Source organism: Opisthocomus hoazin, chromosome 12 (genome assembly GCF_030867145.1).
Source record: "Opisthocomus hoazin isolate bOpiHoa1 chromosome 12, bOpiHoa1.hap1, whole genome shotgun sequence".
NCBI classification, from domain to species: Eukaryota; Metazoa; Chordata; class Aves; order Opisthocomiformes; family Opisthocomidae; genus Opisthocomus; species Opisthocomus hoazin.
The window spans coordinates 8,898,775-8,924,371 of record NC_134425.1 but is presented as its reverse complement, the minus strand read 5'-3'; the positions used below and the strand labels follow the sequence as shown (position 1 = coordinate 8,924,371).

Below are 25,597 nucleotides of genomic sequence, written 5' to 3'. Positions count from 1 at the left end.
GTCAGAATCTAAGGGCTAAAAATCCTTTAGGTATGTATCATTTACGCCACTGAGTGATGTTTCCTTCTATAATCAAACTAGACTGAAAAAAGTGATCAAAAGTGTGTAACAAGAGTTAGATAATACAGCTCCAATACAGCGTTTGGACAGAATATAAATATATTTCATATGTTGTGAACTAAAAAAGATTATGCAACTTAAGAACACACTGCACTTTAATAGAAATTTATTGTCAAAAGAGTATTTTCCTAGAAGGATATGGCATTGTGGCAAAACAGGGGATAGAGATCTTGTTTCAGACCATCATTTTTACTTGTATGAAGCAAATGGAAAAATACTGAGATAGAGTCAACTGGTTGGTATTGACTGAAAAGGACCTTTTCTGTTCATTTGCTGGGAAGCCAGACACATTTCCATTCCTTCTACTGGAGAGAGCAGGAGAGACGTGTATCCTGTTGAAATAATGTGTTTCTGTCTTTGAGTGACAGCACACGTGCACATTCACACTAGAGAGGTGCACGCAGCTCCAGCTCTCTAGCCCAGATGCTCCCCAGGCTCAGTACATGCGCATCCCCCTTCCTTCCCTGCAGCCATGGCCAGACAGTGCAGGAGATGCTGTGTTCGGCTCGCTCTTTTGCCCTGGCCTCTGGCTGCAGCATCTTCGGTGTTCCCTCAGGAAAGCTTTGGCCGTGTTTTTGGAAAGGGTTACAGATCCAAATATTGCAATAGCTAAATTTCCAACATTGATTGCTTCTTAAAGGTCTGTTTAAGGAGGCAGCTTAAAAGGAAGGCCTGTGAAACCCTGGTGTACCCTAGCTGAAATCCTGGAGTTTTCTGTACGTATGTTATGTATTTCAAATTTTTTCATGTAGGACAAACAATTTATTGAAATTCCAGTGGGATTCCCTCCTTTCCCTGCTTTTCAAGATGGGTTTGTCAGAAATCATCTTGAACATCAGCCAGCAGAGTAGCCCAAAGAAAAACTGCCTCTCATCTTTGCGGTGGGAATGTTGTTAGCTTGTTTGTAAGAAGAAAAACATACTACTGTCAGTAAAAAATGTGGACATCCGAAAGCTGGGATAGGCGTAGCTTCAAAGTGATTCTGAAGCACTGAGTGGCATGTGTGGGCCTGGAAAGGGAGTTTCTTTAATCCTGAGTTGGTACCCACTAGAAAGAACTGACGGTGTTTTATAAATATTGTAGAAAAAGAACAGAATTGCATGGATTTCCACTTGCATGATCCAGAAGACCTCTGCATACATCTATTATGTATCCAGAACAGTTGCCTTCCCTAATTTTTTTTATTTTTTTTTTTTTTAATCTACCTGCCTGACTTGATCAGGACACACTGTTTCCTTGCAGTAGACGTGGCGTGTGTTGGCAGTGCAGGTTCGTGCTTTTTGGTTAGCGCCAGGACAAGAGGCTGATCAGCAGGAGACTCTGGGATCCCATTTCTCAGCCCTCTCTTCCCTTGCATTACAATTTTTGTGGCTAGATTGAGTGAGAACTTCAAGAAAAGGAAGCTAATGGTTCTCGCAGATTAGACTGTGTTTTGCCAAAAGAGTTGAAGAGGTGCATGTTTTAGCATAGCAGTATTGGTATCATTAGTACTGCAGCAGAGAACTCTCTCCAAGGTGCCTAGCTGAGGCTGGAAGGAGGTGTTGCAGACAAATGAAGAAGGCAGCAGAAAACCTCTAATCCTTCCAGAGATAAAGCATTGAGGGCGTTCCATAGAGCTAATCAGGGACACATTAATTATCAGCATAGCAGATGTAAGAAAGAGAAGAAAGTAGTGTTCATCTGAATATAGGTCTGGCCAGATGTGTAAACATACACCTAAGCTGGTGGAAATAGCAGCAAGGAATAAGTAGTCTTCAGCAAAATTTAGATGCACCAGTAATGTCCTTCCTCACCTTACCTCTACTATGGAACTTACACCTGATTTCTTTGCTCGCTTTATTCTGCTATTGATTAACCTATGTAGGAATGTTCTCTTTTTACATTCCTTTTTTCTTCGTTATTTGGTTTGTTGTTGCAGTTTGTTCATTGTGTGGTTGTCTTAAAAAAGCAAAGGAAATTTGATGCGGCAACTGAAAGCACAGAGATGCAAAGATGCTTCATAGTCTGATGAGGTCAAGAAGTATCATTAGCTCAATGCACAAAATTCTTACTAAATGTGAATATGATTTGTGTGCGAGGATCTCCATGAGCAGTATGAAACAATTGCATGAAAGGCAGCTGTAGGAGCTGTATGCTCAGATGCTTTATTAGTGTCCACTTGGTATTTGAAGTAAGCAATTTATATATATATTTATGTAAGTATACATATATACACATTTGTATATTTGGATTTCAGTGTTTGGTAGCATTAGAGAAAGATAACCTGCCGCTGGGCAATATCAGTTACTGCATCTGTAGAATTACTGTTGGGTATGTACTGATTTCCTAATAATAGTCAAAGTGATCATTCAACCTGCACTTAGCATGCCTGGATTTAAAATGCAAAACAGCAACATACTTCATGCAAATGTCAACTCTGCCTGTGTTCTAGAGTGCATGTCCAGAGAAGGAAACAATAAGTTTATTCTTCTCCCCAATTAGACGTCAGTGAAAGGCTCAGTTATGTCTCCAGCTATCACACTGAACACGCACTAACGCCGCACATTAATGTGCCTTTTAATGCTTCTTAGGAGTAGATCAAAAGAAACGTCAGGTGCACTTTACATTCCTGCCGTGATGTGTCTGTGGCTGTTGATGCGTCCCCTCTGCCAGGACCGTTGTTCCCAGCCTGCTGTGCTCGGGCCGCGGGCGCTCGTCTGGGATGATCCCGAGGCGCTCGGGGATTTGCCACGGCCCCGCTGCGCCTCGTGCCGCTGCACCGCAGCTTGCTGAAGCCAGTGGAGTCGTGCTGCTGTCACCGAGAGCAGGTTTTGGGAGAAAAGAGTTGTTGAAATCAGTCCTGGAGAAAGTGACTTAAAACTCAATATGCTGGAAAATGGAACTTAATTAATGGGAGCAAACTTGCAAGCCTCCACTGTAAACTGTTATTATTTTGTTTGCTCGCTTGAGGGAATATGTCAGAGCGGTGTTTACCTTTTCTAAGTACAAGCTTGGCTGTTCTATCCATCATTTATTTTTACATGATTAGCAGGTGGACTTGTGGCTCTGTCACTCTAAACACGGGGTGCTTAAAATGTGCAAGAGACAACTTTCCTTAACAAGGACAGCATCGTCATTGCACTGGTCCTGCGTTGCTTGGCTCCGTAACGGTGTGGTGACGGATGCAGCGCGTTGCTAGCACGTGGCTCCCGTCGGAGTACGGGGCTAATATCGGCCAAAAATTGCAGAGTGCGTTTAGTGCATGAGACACGGCCAGGATATGCTGGGCACTCACTTCCATACCAGGCACTGTGAAAATAGTGCTGAGCCTCTGAGGCTTGCAAAGCCTGCGTGGTTATAGCATTAAAGTTGAAGACGAACAGCAAAGCAGAGGTACCCGGTGTCAGATATAGGATCAAAACTGTGAAGCGGCAGGCAAGGTTGCGGAAAGTAGGTGAGAAGGAAAGGAGTAGCAAACGTATAGGGGGAAAGAAGAAGCAAGGAAAGAGAAATGCTGCAATGTGCAGGACAATGTGGAAGAGGACAAGAAGCTGGAATTAATGCAGAAGTGTTGAAGCAGTGAGAAGGGTTCAAGTTCTGTAACAAAGTTCATTTCTATATGTTTTTCTCTTTCAAATGGATGCTTTGAATAAATAGTGCTTTCATTTCCCATGAGGCAGAGGTGAATAATAAGTACCTCATCTGGGGACGCCGATCTCCCCAGCATCAGTCATCTGCTTGCAGCCTTACACTCCGGCAGTGCTTTGGCTGAGCAAATTAGCCTGAAGTGTTGTGCCCTTGGCTGGCAAATCCTTTCAACCCGGTTGAACGGACAAAATGAATACCCAGATTGTTCCTACATCTGTTATTCTCTCGTGTTTATCTGGCTGAGCTGTCAGTCAGGCCATTATAACTGTGCTGCACACTCAAATGACTTGTCCACTCACAAAAGCAGAGTCTGTTGATGATAAGCTAAACAAAACTGGAGAGCGACTGTTGACAGAGTTGGGGGATCTTGCAAACGTCTCAGGTAAAAGCAGAAATGCAATCTGGGAAGATACAGAGGAGCTTTTCTTATGCATGCGTAGTTCTGAAGTGTTCGCTGGGATGTGTTGGCAGACGATAAATGGGCATTTATAATGAATTGGGTTCCTCTCTACTTTAAACAAATTAAGCGGCACGCAGAAGATTTCTGAAACTTGAATGTAAGGGTGTATTGCTCTTACTAGAATTAATTAGCCTGAAAAGACATCATTTGCTCACAGAGCCTTTGCCAGAACAGAGCGTAGCTGCGATCTGCCATGTGCCGTCCTGTCCACGGCACCGGCGGGAGGAGTGGCGAAAACCCACAGTGCCTCGGGTGGGCTGTGCGGGGCTTGCGGGGGAGAGCAGCCAAACCTTCCCACGGGGCTCTGGGCACAGTTAACCCCGAGCTTTTAATTACCCTGCTTCAGGTTCACAGGTGCCCTTGGCTTGAATGTGTCTGGTGCTTGCGCCTTCCCAGGCACGGAGGATGTCTGCGTGAGAGACGATCATCGGTTATACTCATAAAAGGAATTTGGCTTCTTAAATATCCAGCAAAGCAGTGAACGACACAGGTGAAGTGCTGTATGAGGATTTGTTTCCTGACTTTAAATTTTTCCAGTAGGGCCCTAAGTAAGAAGTAGGACTTTGAGCCACTCCTGAAACTAATCTTATTGCATGACATTAAATAACATGGTGCCTGTCTGCTGAATGTGAATATATAACCAAAACCCTCTTGGTCCTTCAGCCTCATGTTTGTGATCATAATTAACAAGCTTAAAGTTTACAGATTGTGAACGTGAAAGCAGTCTCAGATGTTTGAACAGTGCTGAGCCGTATAACAGAAAGTGTCTCCTCCAACTCCTTCCCAAGCGGAGAAACTCATTCAGTGCTGGATTGTCAGAAGAGTTTTCTCCACCATCCCAGCATCCCACTTTCTGCAGTGGAAAGGGAAAAGGCAAGGCTGAGCAACGCTGCGATGTAAGTGTCATGAAGAAGCAGAGGGAAGCTTAATTAAAGGAGATCCCATGTCTTGCTGGGGGTTTGTTACGATGCACAGTTAGCAGGGAGATGCCACTGAGAGCATGGCACAGTGCAGCCGCATCTCTTTTATCAGCAGCTGGTGCCTTCAAAATCCCGACCCCAGTAGCCCTGCTGGCTGTGATGATAGCTGTAACGGATGGTACAGCTATTTTTCATCAAATGCTTGTTAGTCAATTTATTAGATTCCTAATATACTAAGGCACTCATTTGGCAGGCATCTCAGCAAACAAGACTTGCAGCGGAGTGTACTCATTCAAAGTCACAGTAACTCGCAGGTTGCTGATTTCTCATCAGCACTCAGAAAATAATTTGCAAATGTGCCATTTATCATTATGCGCTTTGTAGAAGCAGATCTCATGAACGGGATAAACAGATAAGACTCTAATAATGAACATTTCCTTCCCAAACACCATTACCAGCTTCTAGAGTATTATGTTTTATATACATTGCGCATACTGCACCTATATGTGCATCTGAGTTTGCATGTGCTAGTAAAGCAGCTGAGGACACAGTTTTTTAAAGATGTCTAATGCACTTTTTGGTCTCTCTGCTGAGAGACAGAGTTGGAGTAGGTTAGACGTGGTCCACTGAAAGATGTAAGACTTTTGTTTGTAATAGTTTAAGAAGCAATGGGTGTGTGTGGACTTTTTCACCATGAAAGGCCACCACTAACCTTCTGGCTTTCCTTTTCTCACTGAAAACATAAGTGTCTGTGAAAAGCCACTGGTAAAGCCAACAAAAGGATTATTCAGAGGCTGGATGGTAAGGATTGTGTGGCAGAGGTTGCTGAAGGAGCGCTTTTCTTCCACACCAAAGACAACACACTGTATGGATGCTCTGACCTGTACTGCTGTTTGCCACTGCATTTCACTTTGCGTTGATGACTGCTTTTTATTTGCTTGTTCTCTTTTTGTTGAGAAGAAGTCTAAAGTAGCAGTAGCCAAGTGATCAGTCCGCAAATGCAATTCCTGTCTCCTCCTGTGACATTCCAGGTCGAAGCCCTGCATACAAATTGTTGCTACTCATTTTTGCTTCTGCAGATGTGATTTTATTAAATGAAAGGTGTAACAAGAAGCCCAGCATAGGTAGAAGTCCTTTTGCCAAATGGCTCTGTGTGTTTAGCTCTGCGACTGCTCTCCAGCAGAGTCGGGAAACCATGCAAAGATATTGATAATTGATTCCGTTTTATATAAGTTAAAAACTAGCTTTTCCCTCCTAGTGTGAAGGTAATGGGTTTTGTCTGTAGAAAGATAATAATCCTATGAACCATTTCTACGCCCTCTATTAAAGAATAGTACAGCTTGCACTTGAACATAATGCCCATGTCAGCTCAGCTTTTTAAACATTCGTCTTAAAAGAGTCTTCAAGGTCTGGAAAGAGATCTTCCCCAGGCACCAAGCTAAATTTGAGGAACTTAAAAAGTCAAGAAGATCCTGTCAATTAATGTGTTTATTCTTATACACCTGCTCTGGAAAGAGCATCTTCAGACATGAAAGCTGTTTGCTTTCGATTAAGAAGTTGTCATTGCATTTAGTTTCTATAGATAATGCGAAGGGGATTTTTTTGTCCCTTAAGGTGCAGGGGGATAAATGCATCTCTTTTTTCTTCTTACTGCTTTCCTCATAGGAGTATTCATTTATTACAAGAACAAAAAAAAAAAAAAGGAAGAAGAGAGCTAAATTGAACCCTTGCCTCCAAATTTGTATGCAGGAGGTGACTTGATTTATAAGCTTAGGTAATTTCATTTTTGTTCACACCCCTTCAGTTGAAAGGCTCCCACAAACAGTGTTACTGCACTGAAGGGAAGAGATGGGCAAATTTATCAAGCTATTTATCAAATTATTTTCACAGTCTGTCAACATCATAAGCATGCTAGAAAAGAAATGTAAAGAGTATGTTCAAACAGAGGGGCACGTCTGAGTGAGCAGCCGGACTGCAGCACAGCCAACGAGCAAAGACACGGCCAAAGACATGGGGACTGCTCTCGGCTGCGACGGCATCTGCCCTCAAACCCAGTCTTGGCACTAGTGGTATTAGATCCTTACTTGATGGATTATGGGCTGAGAAAATGAAATAGAAAACATCATTAAACAGAAAGAGAGGTCAGAGCAAAGGGGATACACGTCCCCCCCTCTCCGAGTCTTTGTTGAGGTTTATGAACGGGGATGGTGTTGAATCTAAAGGGTGCGCATCCTTGGTCGGGGAGCACATCGTATCCTGAGCCAGGACTCCGTGCTTTGGAGCAGACAGCCTTGGAGTATGCATCCTTTGTGGCGGGTCTTGGGGGACCACATTGGCAAAGCAGGGAAGTAAAATAAACAAAAAAGCAACTGAGATTGAAGGAAGGAGTCTAATAAGAAATCTTTAATTTCTAATGAGCTTTAAAGGATTTGAGAGAGTTGATTTTTTTTTAACAAACCAGTTCAAGTACATGCCTTCAGATTATAAAAGTACCTGAAATTGCCTAGAATATCAGCATGCATAGCTTGTTAGTATTTACATATATTTACATAGGAAAACAAGAGAAAGATCTACAGTTATTTACAGTCTACATAGGAGAAGAGAAAGGCAGCATAATTGTATTTCCTAAAATACAGTAGTTGAATAGTCAGCACATGCATATTAAGATATATTTGCATGATAGAACGCAAATGTTTTAAGACATACCTTTTTAACTCCCGATGCTAAGGTATAGCATAATAAAGGTAATTTTTTTTGTGTGTTTTGTTTCTAGTCTATTTGCATCAAGTGCTTTAAAATGTTCACTAACACAGCGGCAGCATTATTTACCCTGGCAATTAAAGCAACAGTACACACGATAATTTCCTACTAACTAGCAACAAGCTGCTGGTGAATGAAATATCTATTGTTTCTCATTATCCATCGAACAACATACAGGGATCTCTCCTTGTAAAGGCAGTGCCTAAGCTATCACCATTAATTATAGAAGTAATATAAATGAGACTCTACAGTATCTACTAAATGAAATATTAACAAGGCCAGTGTCTTTGAGCCTGAAAGATGCACTAACAGGGCACACTTTGCAGCAGGCTATCTATGAAAATCACACATACATAATACAGGAGTGTCTGGCTTACAGCTCGAAGCCTAGACTTTAGTGGCCTGGTTGCTAGATCTGTATTATTGCAAAATACATTCCCTTAATTAGTTTCTGGAAGACAGTGTTAGTAGTTAATTTCTTACCATGATATGTCCCCGTCCTAACACCCTGTGGTTTTTCAATGCATTATATTACTGAAATGCATGTGTCTGTGTGTGTATGTGCGTACGTGTGTATCAACACGTGAAAAACACTCTTTAGCTGTAAAACCAAAACAAACAGCTTGTTAAATATTTGTCCCAAAAGGTCACTTGCTTAAAAAGCATTGTGGTGTGTGGGGTTTTTTTTCACTCGTATCTAAAATAAAAATCAGTCTAAAAAATTATCTGTGCAATGAGAGAGGAAGCCAAATGTCAGTACTGTGATGACATTCTTTGCAAAAAGTCTAATTTTTGACTTGTAGTAGTATTAAAAAGCTATATAAATATATACAGCATATACAGTACTGTATGTATACATACATTTATATAAAGTATATCTATAATTAATTAGGTACAGCAAAAACAGGAAACATTTCACGTCAGCATAAGTTAATAACAGAAGTGATTTCTGCAAATTCTCGTCTACATATGCCCAAATAACAGCCAGCCCTATTCTGATGATTTAGTTGGAGCAGCATATCTAATTTATCTGTTTGGCAGGATACGTTTATTAACAACCTGTTTGCCCAACTCTTCAAATGACCCTTGCCTGGAAGAATACGCCCTCAACTGGCAGGATATATATTTCGGGAGAATTTCCAATACCCTCCATAGAATTTCCATTTTTGACAGTGGACAAGTAATGATAGGACTCATGTTTATACAAATGGACATTGTAAAATCTCAGACAGTGAGTGACGGAGATTTTCAGGTATGGTCAGCTCCCGATGATAGTGCTTCTGCGGTGCCCAAGGACTGTCCCTTACATGCTCCTTGCTTCTCACTCCGCTGGCCAGTGTTGGCACATAGGGCAGGTGGCAAGCAATGGACAGCAACATAATATGCTCAGCCTGATCTCACCCTTACCCCATTACACTTTGAAAGGAACATCAAAAATTTCCTTAGGGTTTTTTCCCCAAATCCAAACGTGAGCAGAAGTGGGCAGTATCACTCATACTAGCCTGCGAGAAGAAAAGAGAAGCAATACCGGATCGTAGCAATTTGCATGCAGTGTTCAAAACTGCCACTTCAGTGGAGCAATGATGTCTTAAAAGTGTAAATCAGGTGTGAATGGGAGTTCAGTGGGCAGGAGAAAAAAACGCAGAAGTGATCTGTGTGGAAATGTGATGTGGGTAAAAAGGCCAGGGTAAGCAGCCTGCGGGGCGTGCTGCTGCTCCTGCCGTTGAAATGCTGGTTGAGCAGGGTAAAGCCATATGCCTCATTAAAGTTTTTGAAGCTGAAGATGGCTGTGTGTCAGGCTTGAAACAATTTTCAGAAGCTGATTGTGGACTTTAATAAGATATGGGGAAAAGGAAGGAATATGGTGCTGCCTGCGGGAAGCAGCTCCCTTCCAGGTGCTGTCGCAAGAGCATTTAGGCTGCATGGACATAGGTGTCTGGTGCTGTCTTAAACATTGCATGGTTTTGTGTGAGATATCTGTGAGGGCCTGGCAAATACAATACCAGACCTATGGGAAATGTGTGCCCTTCTGAAGGACAGCTGTAGAGCGTGCAGGATATTCTAAGGTGTCTCATGTTGTAAGACCCGTGTTAGGCAATTGAATCCCACCCCTGGTATGCCATGGTGCCTCTAGCACATGCAAAGGGTAGGAGAGACGAACCCGTGGTCGCCCTTTCAGGGGCTGGTTCCATTTTTGGCTCGTAAGAGTTTTACTGGGCTCTCTGTGAACTGGGCAAAAAGAAACAGGGTGAGAGAGGGAAGAAACTGGAATAGGGCCCGGTGTAGCAGACAGCTTCACAAGTTAAAGAATTAAGTTTATACAATAGAGAAAAATATGCATGATTTTAAAAGGTAATTACATTTTTGTCAGCAAATTTGCCAACCTTGTTCTACATCTTCTAAGCATTTTAACAATGGCTTATAATACAACACTTTATACTTACACAGTGCTTTTCAACAATAAGTGTGAAAGCACTCCATAAATCTGAACTAGTCCTCACAACACCCCTGTGAGGTGGGTAAATTATAGTACTCTCCCCATTTTACAGCTGGGAAAAGTGGGGTACATGGAGTTGAAGTGGCTTGTCCAAGTTCACTTGGGAAGTAAAAGTCGAAAAGAGAAAACCAGCCCAGTTCTCCTGACTTGACATCCTGTGTTGTTGGGGTCTTTTTTCCTGTGGAATGATTGCAGACAATCTGCTTGACACTGGATGTTGGAGGTTGGAAGTTTTCAAGCACTATCATTGCCGTAATTGAGAACATATGGCGTGTTGCATAACACAAACAACATGGTGCATTATCAAAATACATTTATTACAATAGACATGTTTTCTTTTGCAAAGTTAAAACCCAGAATGTAAGTTAAATATAGGTGCATATACTGAACAGTTGAAATAATCACTAGGTCTTAATGCCTCAACAGTTGAAAACAAATCCTCTTTCGTGAACTACTGCAGTTTCCTTACTCAAAGAACATAGCACAGTTATCTTCTATAATGTATGTAAAGAATATCGTAAATGTGTAAAAGTCTTAATGACGCTAAGAAAAGTTACAACTTGAAACCAGCTATGCTTTGCAAGTAGAGAATCTGATGGGAGTTTTGGGTCCTTGTAGTTGGGAATTAATTGAAAAAGGAACACATCAGAGGAAAAGAAGCAGACCTCGACTTCAGTTTATCCATTGTATTATCTTCTAAGAGATGCTTTGCTGGTGTAAATGTGGTGATGGGGGAAGGGGAGGTGGTTGAGAATCTCTGGTTTAGATGTGGTTCGGTAAGATCTTTGAAAAGACTGTAATTACAGAGTTGGTTCAGGTCACATTTTCCTTCTCGCACTTGGGTAGAGATGGGACCTGAAGTCAACTGAGCCCAATTTGTTTCTTAGATCATATTTGACAGCTCCAAAGTTTTATTTTTTTAGCTGCAGATATGATTTCAGTTTATCATACTCACCCAAACTGGCAAAGGCACGTCTCAATTTCATATTTCCTTGCTGAAAAAGCAATCAGGGAATCCCATTTTCTTACAGGACGCTAATACATACATATTCTGAGTGTTGCTCGTAAGATAACTGTGCACGTGGGATTGCTCTGAGTAAGAGGACTGCAGCAGGAACTGCCCAGTTCTCCTGTCATCTCACATGTGAGACTAAAACTTGTTCGCTGCATGGTATGAAAAGTCACGGTCCCTCACAGCTCTGAGTTACCCCAGTAGGAAGCGGAGCAAAGGAATTCCTGACATTGAGCAGTAGCTCCCTCAGCTACGGCCGGCTTCAGCCACGACCGGTACCACCAAACGGCTCTTAAGGCTGCCCCTAAAAGCACTTCAGATACTGGGAAATCCTGAAGTTGAGGGAGGACGTGAGGATTTTAGGCTTGCTAGTGTTTTTCTGAAGAGCTCATTGAGTTCTGCGTGGTTTGCAAAGAAAAACTACGGATTCGACTCATCTGTTGAAACATTTTAACACTACAGGGAAAGGAATTAAGTATATTTTGAGAAGACTGTGCACCACAATCCCAGCTGGGGGTTGCTAGCAATCTCCAAAGGAAGCAAATGCGTTCTGAGGGCAGTTTTTGTCCAGGAGGCAAGCCAAGGCTCGGCTGCTGAGCCGCAGTCCGGAGCAGCAGCTCCCCAGCCCGCGGCGGGCAGCCTGTGCGCTGGTTTACACCGGGTGAAGAGGAGGCCTGAGGAACATGAAACTGCAGCAGTAACTTTAGAGTTTGGTTTGGCTAATTTGGAACTGATCATTATGGAAATGGTCTCCATTTGTTTGTTATTCCAAGGAGATTTTATATTTCACATCAAATGACACAAAGCACTGCTGAAGCTTTAGCTTAGCCGGTGAACTAAAACTCCCTCTCCAGTAGAATGGATTTGAACTCTTCAGAGCGCTTTTCAGAGGCACAAAGAAGGTATGGGAGACCGCACTGGTTTCTGATCTGGAATATGTTCATACTACCTCATCTTCACACTGCTGTGTAATGAGGTTTTCTGCTATAAATGGTATGTTCACATGTGTGTGGATCTGATACTTTTGTGTTAGGGAGGTGTTGGCTTTGTCTAATAGTCCTGAGGTGAATAACGGAAACAGCCTGAAGAGTTTGAAGGAAACACTTGCCTTTTTATTTCACTTGACCTGCTTGCTTTGAGTCTGGCCTATGTCACAAATACTTGCCTCTCTTGTCATTTTGAATTCACCTCTTTCCACTGGCCATCTTTTAAAATGCACTGTGCTAAACTTAACCTCAGGCTACCAAGATAACTGGCTTTTATCCTTAATTTTTCATAAGAAAATAAAAACCTTCTTTACAAAGAAGCTGATCCCATCTCACTGGCAGGCAATGTTTAGTGCTATCTGTGTGCCCTTTACAGAATTCAGAGTGGATCTTTTTCATTTGTAGTTGATAAATACACAGGTAAGTTATGGCTTTGTTTCTATTATTTATATGCTCGATATGCAAACCTGCTTCAGAACAGGAATCTAATTTTAGAAAATAAACATGCATTTGAAAGTAGACAAATCTGAAAACTAAGCATTAACTGTGTAATATGTTTTCTTATCAGGAACATAAATTGTATCTTAGAATACTAATGGATGCATTGCATATATTAATGAGGGTTTTACCGTATACTGTATCTGAAGAACCCCTTTTCTTTTACTGTTAAGATATTCAATATTAATTTGTATTCAGTGCTATCAGTCACAAATTGACAGCTAGCAGTTATGAAATAAATGCCTATGAACTAGTAGCTACTTAGTATTTTCATCTCAACAAAGGATTTTGGAAGGACGGATAATTTAGATCCTTGAGCCTCAACTATAAATAAACAGCAACTGCTGTATAAATCCCACCCTGCTGCAGTTGAAGATTGTATTACAAAACTGACAAATGATTTGCGGAAGAGAATGATGAACCCTTATTATGAAGACACTCTTCAACTTAATCCAAAACAAGATTCCCGGGTAATTTTACGTACACTAGAAAGATTGATAGCATGGTGCTTGCCTAGCAGCTTTCACATGTGTGACTGGATCAGAAATGGCATTGAGGCATGATTAAAGATTCAGTTGGGCTTCTTACAAATTCTTTATCCTGTGTATTCGTCATTGCAACCCGCTGCCTTTGTTGCGGGTTAAAGAAGGCTGACCCCCAGCTCTGGTGATTAGCACCCCGTACAACTGACGGGCGCAGGGAGAAAAAAATGTTTGGGTCGCCCAGTGCTTTTAGCACTGTTTATCAGCTGAAATTGTTGGGAGAGGGGGCGTTAATCACAACAGATCAGGGAGAGTCTGTGACAACTGACAAGCTCATTGTTTAAGACATTTTTTAACGAAGTTGTTAACATTAATTCTTTTATATAGTACTCTAATCTTCTTCAAATTATGTTCTGACATGGCACAAACCGCTTGGCATTGAAAGTCATTCAACAGTGATTAAAGTGCTCTTTTTATCGGTTTAAAAATGTTTCATCTTGTATCAGCAGTATGGAATTGTTTACTAATTAGATTCCCTAACATCCTCTGCTGTTGATATGCGAACAGGAAAGCTGATGAGCAAAAATTAAAACTTGTTATTAAACTGTCATAAGGCCCAACATATAAAGATGTCATTCAAAAGACTGTGTTCGTGAGGGATAAACGGTATTTACTGAGAAACTAAGTGGTTTCTCAGCCTGGCTAGGCATGGCTGGCAAGGCAGACATTTTGCAGTTATCTGCAGCTCTGGCTCTTCCCGGAGGTTTGTGGCATCTGAGTCGTAGATGTGAAGCAGGAATCTGTCCCTCGAGGACATTCCCGTTCAACATGGTGTATACAGGGCTCCTAGATGTCCCACTGCAGGCAGCCGGCGGTCAGGCTGGAGACCTCCTAACGTCCCTCCCAACCCAAAGGGTGATTTGATTCCTCTGGTTCTGTGACACTCCTTCCCTCTGCCCTTGCGCAAGTCACTTAGGCAGATCCTCAAGTGTCTGAATGCAACTAGCTCACATTCACCAAATGAAATTAAATGCTTAAATGGCTGTGAGAATCTGGGATTTACCTTCTGTTTCGTAGTTTTGCCATCTGAAGGAAGCCTATGATGAGTTCATGTTTGTGCATTATTCTGAGATATTAAAGCTTTCCCTTCTGTAACGAAGGGATAAATATGATTGCATTTCTCTTAAGTAAGAAGAAAGGTATTTTTCTTTCAATGCTAGAACCACTGAACTTTCTTCTTCCAGAACAGCCAACATGATTGAAACATTTAGAAAGAAGTAAGGATATACACAGCCAAAAAGCAAATGGCACATTGCTTACATCCAGTTCTCAGTCAAACACTGGAGGCATCGCAAGATAAAGTGCTTTGGGCTTCCAGCCACATAATCTTTTATCACTTAAAGTAAATATCCTACGCTCACACAGGGAAAACTATTCTCTTCTTTTGGAGTCTAGGTTGTGTCGGTGTTTGAGGCATAAAGTACTGCTGTTATGCTGTGGGACATTTTTCTGCCTGCTGAGAACTTAAAAGTCGTCAAATTTGACTCATTTGAGAAGATAAATTATAGTTTGGTTTGGATTTTAAACTACTCTGATAAATTTCCATTTTATGAATTAGATGAATTCTATTAGAGCTAGCCTGAGTTTAGCTTGGCTGGACAGATGCTTTTCAGCAATAGCTTAAGGGCTCTCACTCTGAATTGAGCAATTTAGTTTAATTTTACCTTTCTAATAAAAGTCCAGTTGAATTGCTTGCAAAAAACTAATGATACTCTTCAGGGGCTTTGAATCATTCTAAACAGTTGAATATGGCAATCATACCTGTGCTGTGGAGCTTTATAGGACAGTTCAAATGAGCGTAGGAATTTTATTGTTCTCTATTATTTTTAGTAGAACTCTTCTCCATTTCTGCTACCGCCTTTAAGATACTTTCTCTTTTTTAAAAAAAGATACTGGTTTAATAAGAGGATTACTATGTATTATACTAACTTTAAAAATATTTTGGCCTGTTGATAAATACGTGCCTTTCAAAATACTTAATACAGACAGTTTTGGTTTACCTTGTGATGGGAGATCATTTCTAAGCTGTGGAGTCATCATTATCAGTTTAATCCCATCCTCTGAGAAAAATGCATGTCTTACAAACAAATATGCCTTTCTTTGCTGTTACAAAATTGAGATTCCTCAATTAACGAGAATTGGGACTTTTTAGAATGCTTACTGCCCTTGAAGGATGATAATGCAAAGTAGAGGTCTTCTGCAGGTTGACCCCCTAACAGCACCCTGAGTTTCCTTGGTTGTGACAACAAAAGGCCAGAAAAAAAGGACTGAAGGAAGATCACAAGTGATTGAAGCCTATTCTCTTTCCCCATTAAATTATCCTAATGTGGTAACATCTAATTTCTCTTCGTTTACTTTTTCAATCATACTTGGCAGACTCTTTATTCTGATTCCTATCAGCTCATAATTAGTTAGCAGAAAGGACTAAGATGTACATAAATAATCATAAGATGCCAGATAAACTGTATTGTTTTTAAATTAGTGTTTTGTCTTGCTATGTACTGTCACCTATTATTTTTAATTATAGTTTACAAGGCAAACTAGCTTCTTGCCCTCTTTACAGCTACTCTGGCACTGCGCTTTAAGTCTGTGCCAGGGAGTGGCCCATCACTGGTGTAGGGGTGCTTGTCCCGACCCTGTGGTCTCTGTCTCCAGGTTTCTGTTAGAGAAATTCAGAGAAATCCATTCTTCCTGTCTGAACATAAATTCACTTGGTATGGTAAAGAAAAGGAAAGGCAAGAAGAAAAAGAAAAGGCAAGAAGAAAAAGAAAAGGGAAAAGAAAAAGAAAAAGAAAAAGAAAAAGAAAAAGAAAAAGAAAAAGAAAAAGAAAAAGAAAAAGAAAAAGAAAAAGAACCTCCTGATCCACAAAAGCCTCTAGTCTACCTGCTTCGTTTCTTAAGGCATTATAAGACATAAGAAATGGTTGTTCCAGAACAAAAAAAAAAAAACAACAACACTGGAAAGCCTCGTGTCTCTGCAAAATCAGAGCCTCTCTCTGCCTGCAGCAGGTAAACATTCTTGCAAGGCAGCTGTGACAACTGCCACACTGAAACTCTGGATCAAAGGTAGATGGGCGGGCTTGGCACCAATCCCGATTGCACTTTACGTGATAGGTCTTAATTGGAATGCCCAGGTTAATTTGTACAAGAGGTTTAAAAACCCAGACAACCAAGGTGCGTACATGCGTCAGCCTGCATTTCTGGTCTGGGTTAGGAAGCAGGGCTGCCCAAGGTAAGTGCTGTCTGTGTTGCAAAGGGAAAACAAGAACTTTTCAGGTGCTGCTTTTAACCCTGGCTCAGCTGTTGTGGTTTCAAACACTGCCTGGGCAGAGCCTGTCCCTCTGCGTCAGGCCAGACTTCCCTGATGCCAGTCCAAGGTTTTATTAAACAGGGGTGAGAGACTCGAGACCGGGGCTGTGATTCAGGATTGTCTTTTCTTTCCTTTTGCTCTAAGAGAAAAGGAAAAGAAAAACAAAAAGGTCACAAAGTTTTTTTGTGAATAAGTGGCTAGCAGACAGGCAGGCAGCCTTGTCACCAGGCGGGTTAACCTGTCAGCTGCGGTGCTTTTCACTGATGCTTTCATAAGACGCACAGCTTCAAAGGACCGCAGTCAAAATTACAACGATAAAATCTCTCTCTGTACTTCTATAGGGGTTTTTTTTCTCTCTTTTTTTTTTTAATTCCAGCAACAAGGAGCTGCCACAACTGTCTACTGCGCGACGGCTGCGGAGCTGGAGGGCCTGGGAGGGATGTACTTCAACAACTGCTGCCGCTGCGTGCCCTCGCAGGAGGCGCAGGGCGAAGCGACGGCCGCAGCCCTCTGGGAGCTGAGCGAGAGCCTGGTCCAAGAACGAATTGGCAGGCAGTCCCAATAACAGGGAGCTCCTGGAAGGATCAAAACACACCGAGTGTGTGTGCGCTCGAAAACTGCCAACACTGGAACCTGTCCAATCTTATCATCTAGAGGGTTTCCATATACCTCAGATACAGATTAACCAGTGTTAAATGAAATAATAGCAGTCACAACATAGTGAAAAATGTTAAGTACTAATGGGAAATGGGGAATACTGTGGGTTAAAGGGACAATGCGGCTTCCCGGGGCTTAGTTAGTCTTGGTTCTCTTTCTTTTGATTATAGCCTGTTCAAAGTGTAACCCAAGGAGGCATCTTTTGTCTTATTTTAGAAAAGCAGTGCTGCAGATATTTTCTGTTGTTTTGATTAATGGGTAGGTACGTAGCCCGGTATGGGATTTCCTCTTTATTTTGATAATTACTGTCTGTTGGGCTTTAGGTATTGATCGAGAGGTGGTAGTTGTGTTGGTTCTTTCTCCCTACAAGGATTTTATTGGGTGTGGCAAATAAAAGGATTATTAAGGAAAGAAATCTTTGCTGCCCTTGACTGCTGGCTGCAAATACATCTGTGTTGTCTAGAAAAAGAAGGTGCAATAAGACATCTGAACAGAAACAGTAAAGTCACAGCTAATTAAATATTTCTGTTTTTTTCTTAAAAGATTATAATAAAAGATATGTTGTAAAACATTCCGTAAATACCGTCGAGTTAGCAAAGATGATGTTGTCTCCTTAAGAATACACAGGGTATAATCAGGGGTTTAAATGGTATTTCCATCCATTTCTCAGTTCACAGTTTTAAGGAGTTTGAGGGTTTTGTCTTTGAAAGTTCACAGTTTCTCAGTTCTCCTGATACTGTATCACACTCCAAATCTCTCTTTTTTTCTTTCAATTTATATTCAATAAAACAACATGCTTGCTTGAATATTGTCACCTGAAGAGAAAGTTTGTCTCATTTCTGCAAATGTCTTAGTTCCTTTTTTTTTTTAGAAAAGAAAACTTGAGGAAAAATAAAGAGCTTCTTGTTGATGCCAAGAAAATGCTGTTTTTTTTCTTGTTTCTTTCTGAGTTCATGTTTTGTATTTTGTGCTTTGTAGCTGTCTTCGCGCCAGAAGGTTGTCCTAAGCCATCCTCAGTCCAGCATCACCTTTTCTGTAGACAGAATATAAACAAATAAATAGAAGGACACATTGTTAATAGAAGCTTATTTGATCCCCTTGTTGTTTATGATTTATTGCTAGCAGGCTGCCTTCCATGAGTTTTCTTGTCTGTAACCACAATGCATTTGATTAGCTGTTGAATAGGTGTTCAAGCCAAGGCACGTGTTCACCTGGCAGAAGTAGCCGTAGCATCCTCCCATGAAAAAACCCACCACACTTACGTAAGGAAAGATGATATTGCAGTGTAACAGCTATACATTGCAGTCATTTATTACAATTTGTTTCAACTCTTAAATTTTTTTGAGTTTACAGCTAATTCTAGCTTAGTGCAAGCTCTTCTCAGCTAGGTGGTCATCAGTGTCCTCCACGCATAGGGGTTTAAATCTCTGTAAGAAAAGTCTCAGTCTGTGAAATTAAATTTCTTTTGAGTGGACGGGGAAACCTGGGAGCCACCGCCCTCACATCTAGGGTGAATTAGCTGAGCTGGCTTTCTGCAGAGAAAATGAGGGCTAAGCCTTGGCATCTTCCAAGCTTCTGCCCAAGTGCAGCCTCAGCTGTTCCGTACATGGCTACTTCCTTACCTGATGCCATGGTCTTTCCTAAAGCAACAAAAAAGAATACATGGCTTTGCATATACCTGCTACACCACCTGTGTAGCAACAGCCTTCAGTAAATAAGTAATCCTGCCCATGCATCTTCCTCTACTATCTGCAGCAATCCCCTTCCCAATGAGCTTGCTCCTGCACTGAAACTTTTGGTGGAATAAAGAAGTAAAAGGGGCTATTCCAGAAAGAGCAACAGCCTTTTTTGAAAAAAAAAAAAAAAAAAAAAAAAAAAGAAGAAAAATGTTCTTTCTAGTCTCCTAGAACTCTCGCCCAGTCTGTGCCAGATGCTGCTATAGTGTAATGTCTGAAAACTGTCATGGCGTGGGCCAAAGCATTTGCAGTTGAGGTGATGGTTACAGTCAAATTTCTTGTATTGTCTAGAGTTTATCTGTGGAGAAAACCTGATTAACTTCTCTCACCTGTGCATCAGCCTTCTCAAATGCATTATTTTTCCTTTTCACGGCCAAAGAGAATTACTCTCATATAATAATACAGCCGGTCTATGACAGCAGAGCTTTGCATCAGAGCTTGGCATTGCTGGATTAAGATGAGGCAGTAATTAAGCAACGCTGGGAGCTCTGTACTCCCCTGAAGGCCTGGGCCTTATGCTTCATGTAGGCAAACACTAATAACCAATAATGAACACCCTGTCATTCCTTATTGCTGAAATATTGCATGCTTTTATGAGAATTCAGTACTCAAAGACATTGCCTACCTTCCTTCAAAGAACAGCTGGGAGGTGGCTTTCCTCCATAACACGACTCACTATTGCAGTGTTACGAGGTAAAAGCATTTTTAATGTTAGCATAGTTTTGCATTAATATGAACTGCGCTACCCCCAAAACTTCATTGAGTTGATCGGGTTCCTCTGGTTCCTGTTTCTGGTTAATAAATATTTATTGACATTAGTGTATTACCCTGCCTAGAATTTCACTGTCACTGTTTTCTCCAGCTGAGATAAAATTACTTTCTTTCTCTGTTTCTTTCATTCTTACTTTTTCTTTATTTTCTTTCTTTTTCTTTCATTCTCTGTTTCTCTTTTTCTCTTTCTTTCTTTCCTTTTCTCTCCCTCTCTCTGTCCTCCTCTTTGTGGCTCACTCTCTTGTGTTGAAACAGCCAGTGTAAAAAAGCTTTTTATTTTATTTCTTTTTTACCATTTTCATGCCAAATAAAAAAATGGCACAAAGCTGCAAAGCATTTGCTTCTATTAGAAACAGTTGTGAAAATAATTTTTCTTGCACTCTCAGCTTGATTTCAGCACAAGAGAGATGTCCGGGGACGTTACAAACGAAAAGCAATTGAAAGGAGACAGACTCCAAACCCTCCATTTTAATATCCTAGATGTGCCTAAGTCATTGGCTTTCAAATATATTTTGGTGTAAAATTTGGCACATTTACAGCCGGTCAGATTTATTTCTTTGACTGGCTTACATTTTTCCGGTTGATTTACCTGAGGCAATGTCTGTGTAAATTACTCCACAATGCATTGACTCCGGTGTTCATTAAAGGTAGTTAAGTGATCCTGTGTCTACTATTAAAGCAAACCCCATTAACCTTAACTAGTATCATATCAGCAAAACAAAAAGAACTGAATAAAGCAAAATACATTGGGTATTTATAGTTCTTGGAAAAGATCCAGCAAACTTGCATCAAGCTCCTAATAGTCCTAATAAGCGCTTACTGGTTGTCCCCATAATAAAGGAGAAGGCTGGGTAGGGGCCGTGTCTCTGTGTCTCCGATGCACTGCTCAAGCCCGACAGGACTTTGTGAAGGGGAGGCGTTGGAGGGTGATGCCACAGAGCATTTCCTACCCACACGCTGAAGGGCGTTGCTTGACACTTTCCCCTGTGCTTTCCTTCCAAAGTCAACATTTCCCATTTTAATGGTGATTTTTTTGGCCCTGTCTATACGGGTGCTCTGCCTTCCAACCCCTACCATTCTGTGATTCTGGGTCTGTCAAGTTCATGTAGGTGAGCGAGCAACCCCCCCTTGCTAGGAATGAAAGAGCCACAAGAAGCTCTTAGGCAAATGGAGGTGCCATTTCAACCAGTGACAGCTTCCAAGGCTGTCCGTGCAGCAGACATTGCCTGTGGTCTGCCCAGAAAGTAACTGACTGCTGGGACCTCTACCTGAAAAAACAGATAGCGGTCAACCAGCAGAAACCCATGCCAAGACTTGACTTTTTTCTTTCTCCCGCTTTTTCTTTTGACATCTGGAAGACAAAGTTCAGATATTCTCAGAACAGGCAGGGATTTTTATTAGAGTAAGTCTTTCCAGCAACACTGCAATAATTTGACTTATATCAAAGTTGAATAACTTCTTGTCAGGTGTTAAGCTCGTGACCTTTCAAGCCAAACACACTTATACTAACCAGTTTACCATTGGAATGATCAATATCTTGTAAGTGAGAAAGTCTAGACAGATCTTATTTTGTCCTTTGGTATCACTTGTGGCTTTGGAATTGATCATTATATTTGGCTGGGGAAAAAATGCCTATACATTTCATGCTCTGTATTTATCTTGACAAGGTTCTCTAGGATTATATTTTCCTAATCTGAATGGCATTGGAACAGCTGCTCAGACTGTGCAAGCCCTTCTTATCAGGCTGAATTTAAGCTGTGGTAATTACTCTTTCTCCTTATGTATTTCTTTTTTAAACAAGCGTGTACTATACATTAAAATGTATGGTAGGGATGGCGGGGGGGGGGCATGCTGAGAAGCTTGGAAAATGTATTTCTTTCCATCCGCAATGGCTGATGTAGGCTTGTCTTTTATGCTAGATGTAAGCCCATGTCTGAACATGCATGCTCTCTGAAGCAGGATCCCAACCTATGCAGGGAATACATTGTTTTATTAACAAATCTTTTAGAGTTAAGATGCCCTGAGACTGGAGGCAGTTTAGGAAAACCAGAATCGCCGTTGGCAGTACCCAACAGTAAACACACTACTGACTGAAGCCTTCAACCGGTCCCTTTGCAAAGGGGCTGGTAAACCCCATCCCCATCCCCAAGGAATCAGCCAAGCCATCGCCAGGAGCACAGCATCTGACTGGGGTCCCTCGCAGCTGGACCCTCTGCCTGCTTCGGCCTGCAATCACAGAGAGCTGCGCTGACGCAGGGCGCCGAAGGTGCTGGGACAACACAATGATGGAAGCATGGAAACACGGCCAACAGATGTGTGGCTGTTTGCTGATGGCAATGGGAAAATAGAGAGGTATCTTGGAGAGAAAATATGTGATGCTTTTCCTCCTCTTTTTTTTTTTTTTTTAAAGTGCTAACTATGTTATTTACTAGACACCTTTTCTGGGCTGTGCTTTTTCTTCTCTCCCCCACCCCTATTGCGTTTGCAGAGCACTTTCCAATGGGTGTTTCGTGAATTAGCTTCATGCTTTAGAAGAGAAGATTACTCTGGCAGAGAACAGCATAGTTGTAAAAGTGTCAAGGTGTTATGAATGTCCTGATGATAGAGCCCAGTTGTTATCTGCTGGGTAGTGAGGGAGGATAGCTAATGATGTGCAGCATGTAAACCGTTTGTTGCTCTAATCCATCTGTGTGGAGAGGAGTGAAAAAGAGGGGCGAAATACTGGGAAAATTACTTGGACAGCTGGAGATAAAGTGTGTACTGATGGAGTCATCCAGAGGTAGCTGTCAACATGAGCTGTGTTTGCATATAATCCAAGCGATGCACAATGATTCTTTTTGGTATTTTTTTTTATAGGGGTTCATGTGTCTGTGCACAGACCTTAATTACTATCCAGTATCTCTTACCAACTGGGCTCCAGTTTTAAGTGAGGAATGTGATTTTAATCAATTCATGGCTGGGTGGTGGAGAGAAGTACTACAAACAGACCAAAGCAAGACATACGGATCCCTTTGGAGGACCTGAATTAAATGAGAAGCAGTCATTTTATTAATTCTGCTGTGTTTTATAGACCTTTTATATGGAACATTACCCATACAACTCCACCATCTAATTAAAAAGGGCTCTTATCAATTTGCTGGGCAGTTGCTTATGCAGAAAAAAAGAGAGGAAGAAATAATATATATTTTTTTTTTGAGTCACAGAAAATCATCTACCTCAAGGGGGTAGAGAACAGATCGCCAAATGCCTGGTGAGACTATTTTGGCTGGTTATCTTTAATCTTTTAAAAGAACTGTTATAAAAACTGAACATTAGCCAGCGCTTTGGGAATGAAGTCTGCACCGTGCGCGTTGTTCATATGGAAACCTGACGCAGGTCTGGTGCAGCACCCGCAGATACGCGAGCGCAGTCTGTATTAGGGGCTTTGTACACTGAGTTTACACCATCCCTCCCGGCAAACCAGGCACCCTTTACCTTGAGCTGGGGTAAGCCTTGAACAGTGGCAGTTTGCACAGCTCTAATATTAGTGGGACTGAGAAAGGTGCGTGATGCTCATGGGCGTCAAACGTGTAAGCTTTTTGCAAAGGAAGGAGAAAGAAAGGAAGTGCATGGGAGCCATGCCGGTCCCAACTCTGATCATCACATCAACATGTAACTAATGGCTTTATAATGGAATTTGCCTGTTGTGGGCATCCTGAGAGGAAGGGCAGGAGAGATGGGGAATGGGTAGTGCCTCTCTGTATGCAGCCCTCTGTGCTTTGTGCCGCTGCCTGCTTTGTACGGGCTGCGGCTGAAGCCATCCCAACGCCTAAAAAGCAGAGTCACAAGTAAACGGAGCAGGAGGGAAGGGGGAAAAAAAGTCTTCTGAACCCCTTGGACCTCCATAAACCCTTACTTTATGTGCCGTATTGGATTTTACAAGCACAGAGTCTGCTGGGAGCTGTCTGCCGAGCACACAGTTAGCAGTGATTGAACACCAGCGTTTTAGCATTTTGACTTAAATCCAGCGTAAACTTGTAAGTGAACTGCTGGCCTGGGCTGGGTCTCTGGTGGACGGCAGTCAGCAATGCATCACAGGCTGCGCAGCCCACGGAGCGCCCGGCCGGCGGCCGTGGGTCACAGTTCAAAAGAAGCCTGAAATTTCGCTTCAATGGATCCTGAATTACCTCTCATCCCAGGGAAGGCTTGATTTCTCTCCCTCCCAGCACTGCGCTGGCGTGGCTGGAGAAGAGAGGAGAAAGGGAGCTGGTACTGAGACCGTCTCAAATGTACCTGGACTACAAACAAACCAGAAGTATTTTCCTTCCAGCAAAACTGTTCCTTTAATCTTTATGAACAGGAGAAATTCATGCATTACAGAGGCACAAAAATGAAAAGGGAAGGGCGGGTGGGAATAGTTGCATTAGAATTAAGCCCTGCTTTTAATATGACACCTGTCAGACTTCTTGTTAAAGATATGGAGAAAGTCTCCCTTCAGAAATAATAACATTGCAGCAAGGTTAGTTATAACACGGTGAGTCCTGTCAGCAGCCGCAATTAGAAGTTGTTTACCATCGAGCAAAGTAGCTCTGCTGCATCGGGGCTGTATGGCCGGTACGTGCTGCTTCGGCCCCAGCCGAGGGCTCACAGCTAATCCTCTCCCCCAGCACAGCGCACAGACAAGATGGGAGATCCTTCCCCGCAATCACATTACTTTTCTAATGACACTATTGCCCAACCAGGGATTAAGTGCTGCTTTACAGTCAATGAACGGTGTCACCAGGCTTAGGCTGCTAAACAATATTAAAGGGGTCAATTTGCAGCGTGTTAATGGGCGGGGGTGCGGGGCAGGAGAAAGGGGGTGACCAGGACCCAGCGCCCCGACACACAAGAGCTGTCAGAGAGCCCTACCCTGCAGGGGCGACCATTTCTGGCAGCTGGCTATTAAAAGGCATCCCTCGCCGTTGCAACTAAGTCCCTCCGCCGGGGCCAGCGTGCCGCTGCTGTGGCCACCCGGCAGAAATCCCCTTCTGCGGCGGCTGCCAGCGGCGAGGTGGTGTTTGTAAGTCACCCGGCACTGGCAGTTAAACTCCGACCACAAAATTAATTTCATTTATGCCTTCAGCCAGATTTCAAAGTAAGGCTCTGGAGACGTAGCAGAAATTAATTTATTAAAAAGCAATAGCTTGATAATGCACATGATGATAGAATAAATGAATCTGTTCAATATCTTATAAAACAGTTGGCAATCACATAATAGAGCATTCATTGTCAATTTAGTAGCTTGTCTCATTATACTCTGCAAATAGTAGTAAAATGGTGTATTATTCATGAACCAACATGCTTTAATTACTTTTAGTGCACATTTATTTTTTCAAATGTAATATGAGTTAGATTCATCTATAGCTGTAACTCAGCTTATGAATCTTGAAGTGGTAACACAAACTGGAAGAGAAATTTTATGAGCATGGGAGTCAGTTTCTGGGAAGTTTGTAACATTTCTATATGCTGTGAAAGCAGATCCTAAAATGCCAGCCTCAGATATCATCCCAAAGTTGGATTATAGCTGGTAATATTTTAATAAAGACGATACTATTAATTGATAATTTAATCACATGTAATTTCATGTTTCCTCATTTGCTAGGGTTTTTTTTTCCTTGCCATAAAGCAAGCTTTACAAACAGAAATCATCATGTTACCACTCCCTTGCTTCTTGGCATCC

At 41.9% G+C, this 25,597-nt stretch overlaps 2 protein-coding genes across 3 annotated transcripts in view; one reads left to right on the top strand and one right to left on the bottom strand.

The window, feature by feature from the left end:
• The window catches only part of WWOX (WW domain containing oxidoreductase), a 529,815-nt gene extending 511,590 nt beyond the window's left edge, over positions 1-18,225 (top strand). The window contains exon 10 of one of the 2 annotated variants that reach the window (XM_075433872.1): positions 17,109-18,225. In XM_075433872.1, the coding sequence (XP_075289987.1) occupies positions 17,109-17,386 (278 nt within the window). In that variant the 3' untranslated portion in view covers positions 17,387-18,225. The remainder of the gene's footprint in view (positions 1-17,108) is intronic. The other variant, XM_075433873.1, reaches the window with a different exon arrangement.
• A 54-nt stretch (positions 18,226-18,279) lies between these two features.
• MAF (MAF bZIP transcription factor) overlaps positions 18,280-25,597 on the bottom strand; it is a 191,809-nt gene continuing 184,491 nt past the window's right edge. Inside the window, exon 3 of the mRNA XM_075433883.1 lies at positions 18,280-18,422. The gene's annotated coding sequence lies outside the window, so the exon portion shown is untranslated. The remainder of the gene's footprint in view (positions 18,423-25,597) is intronic.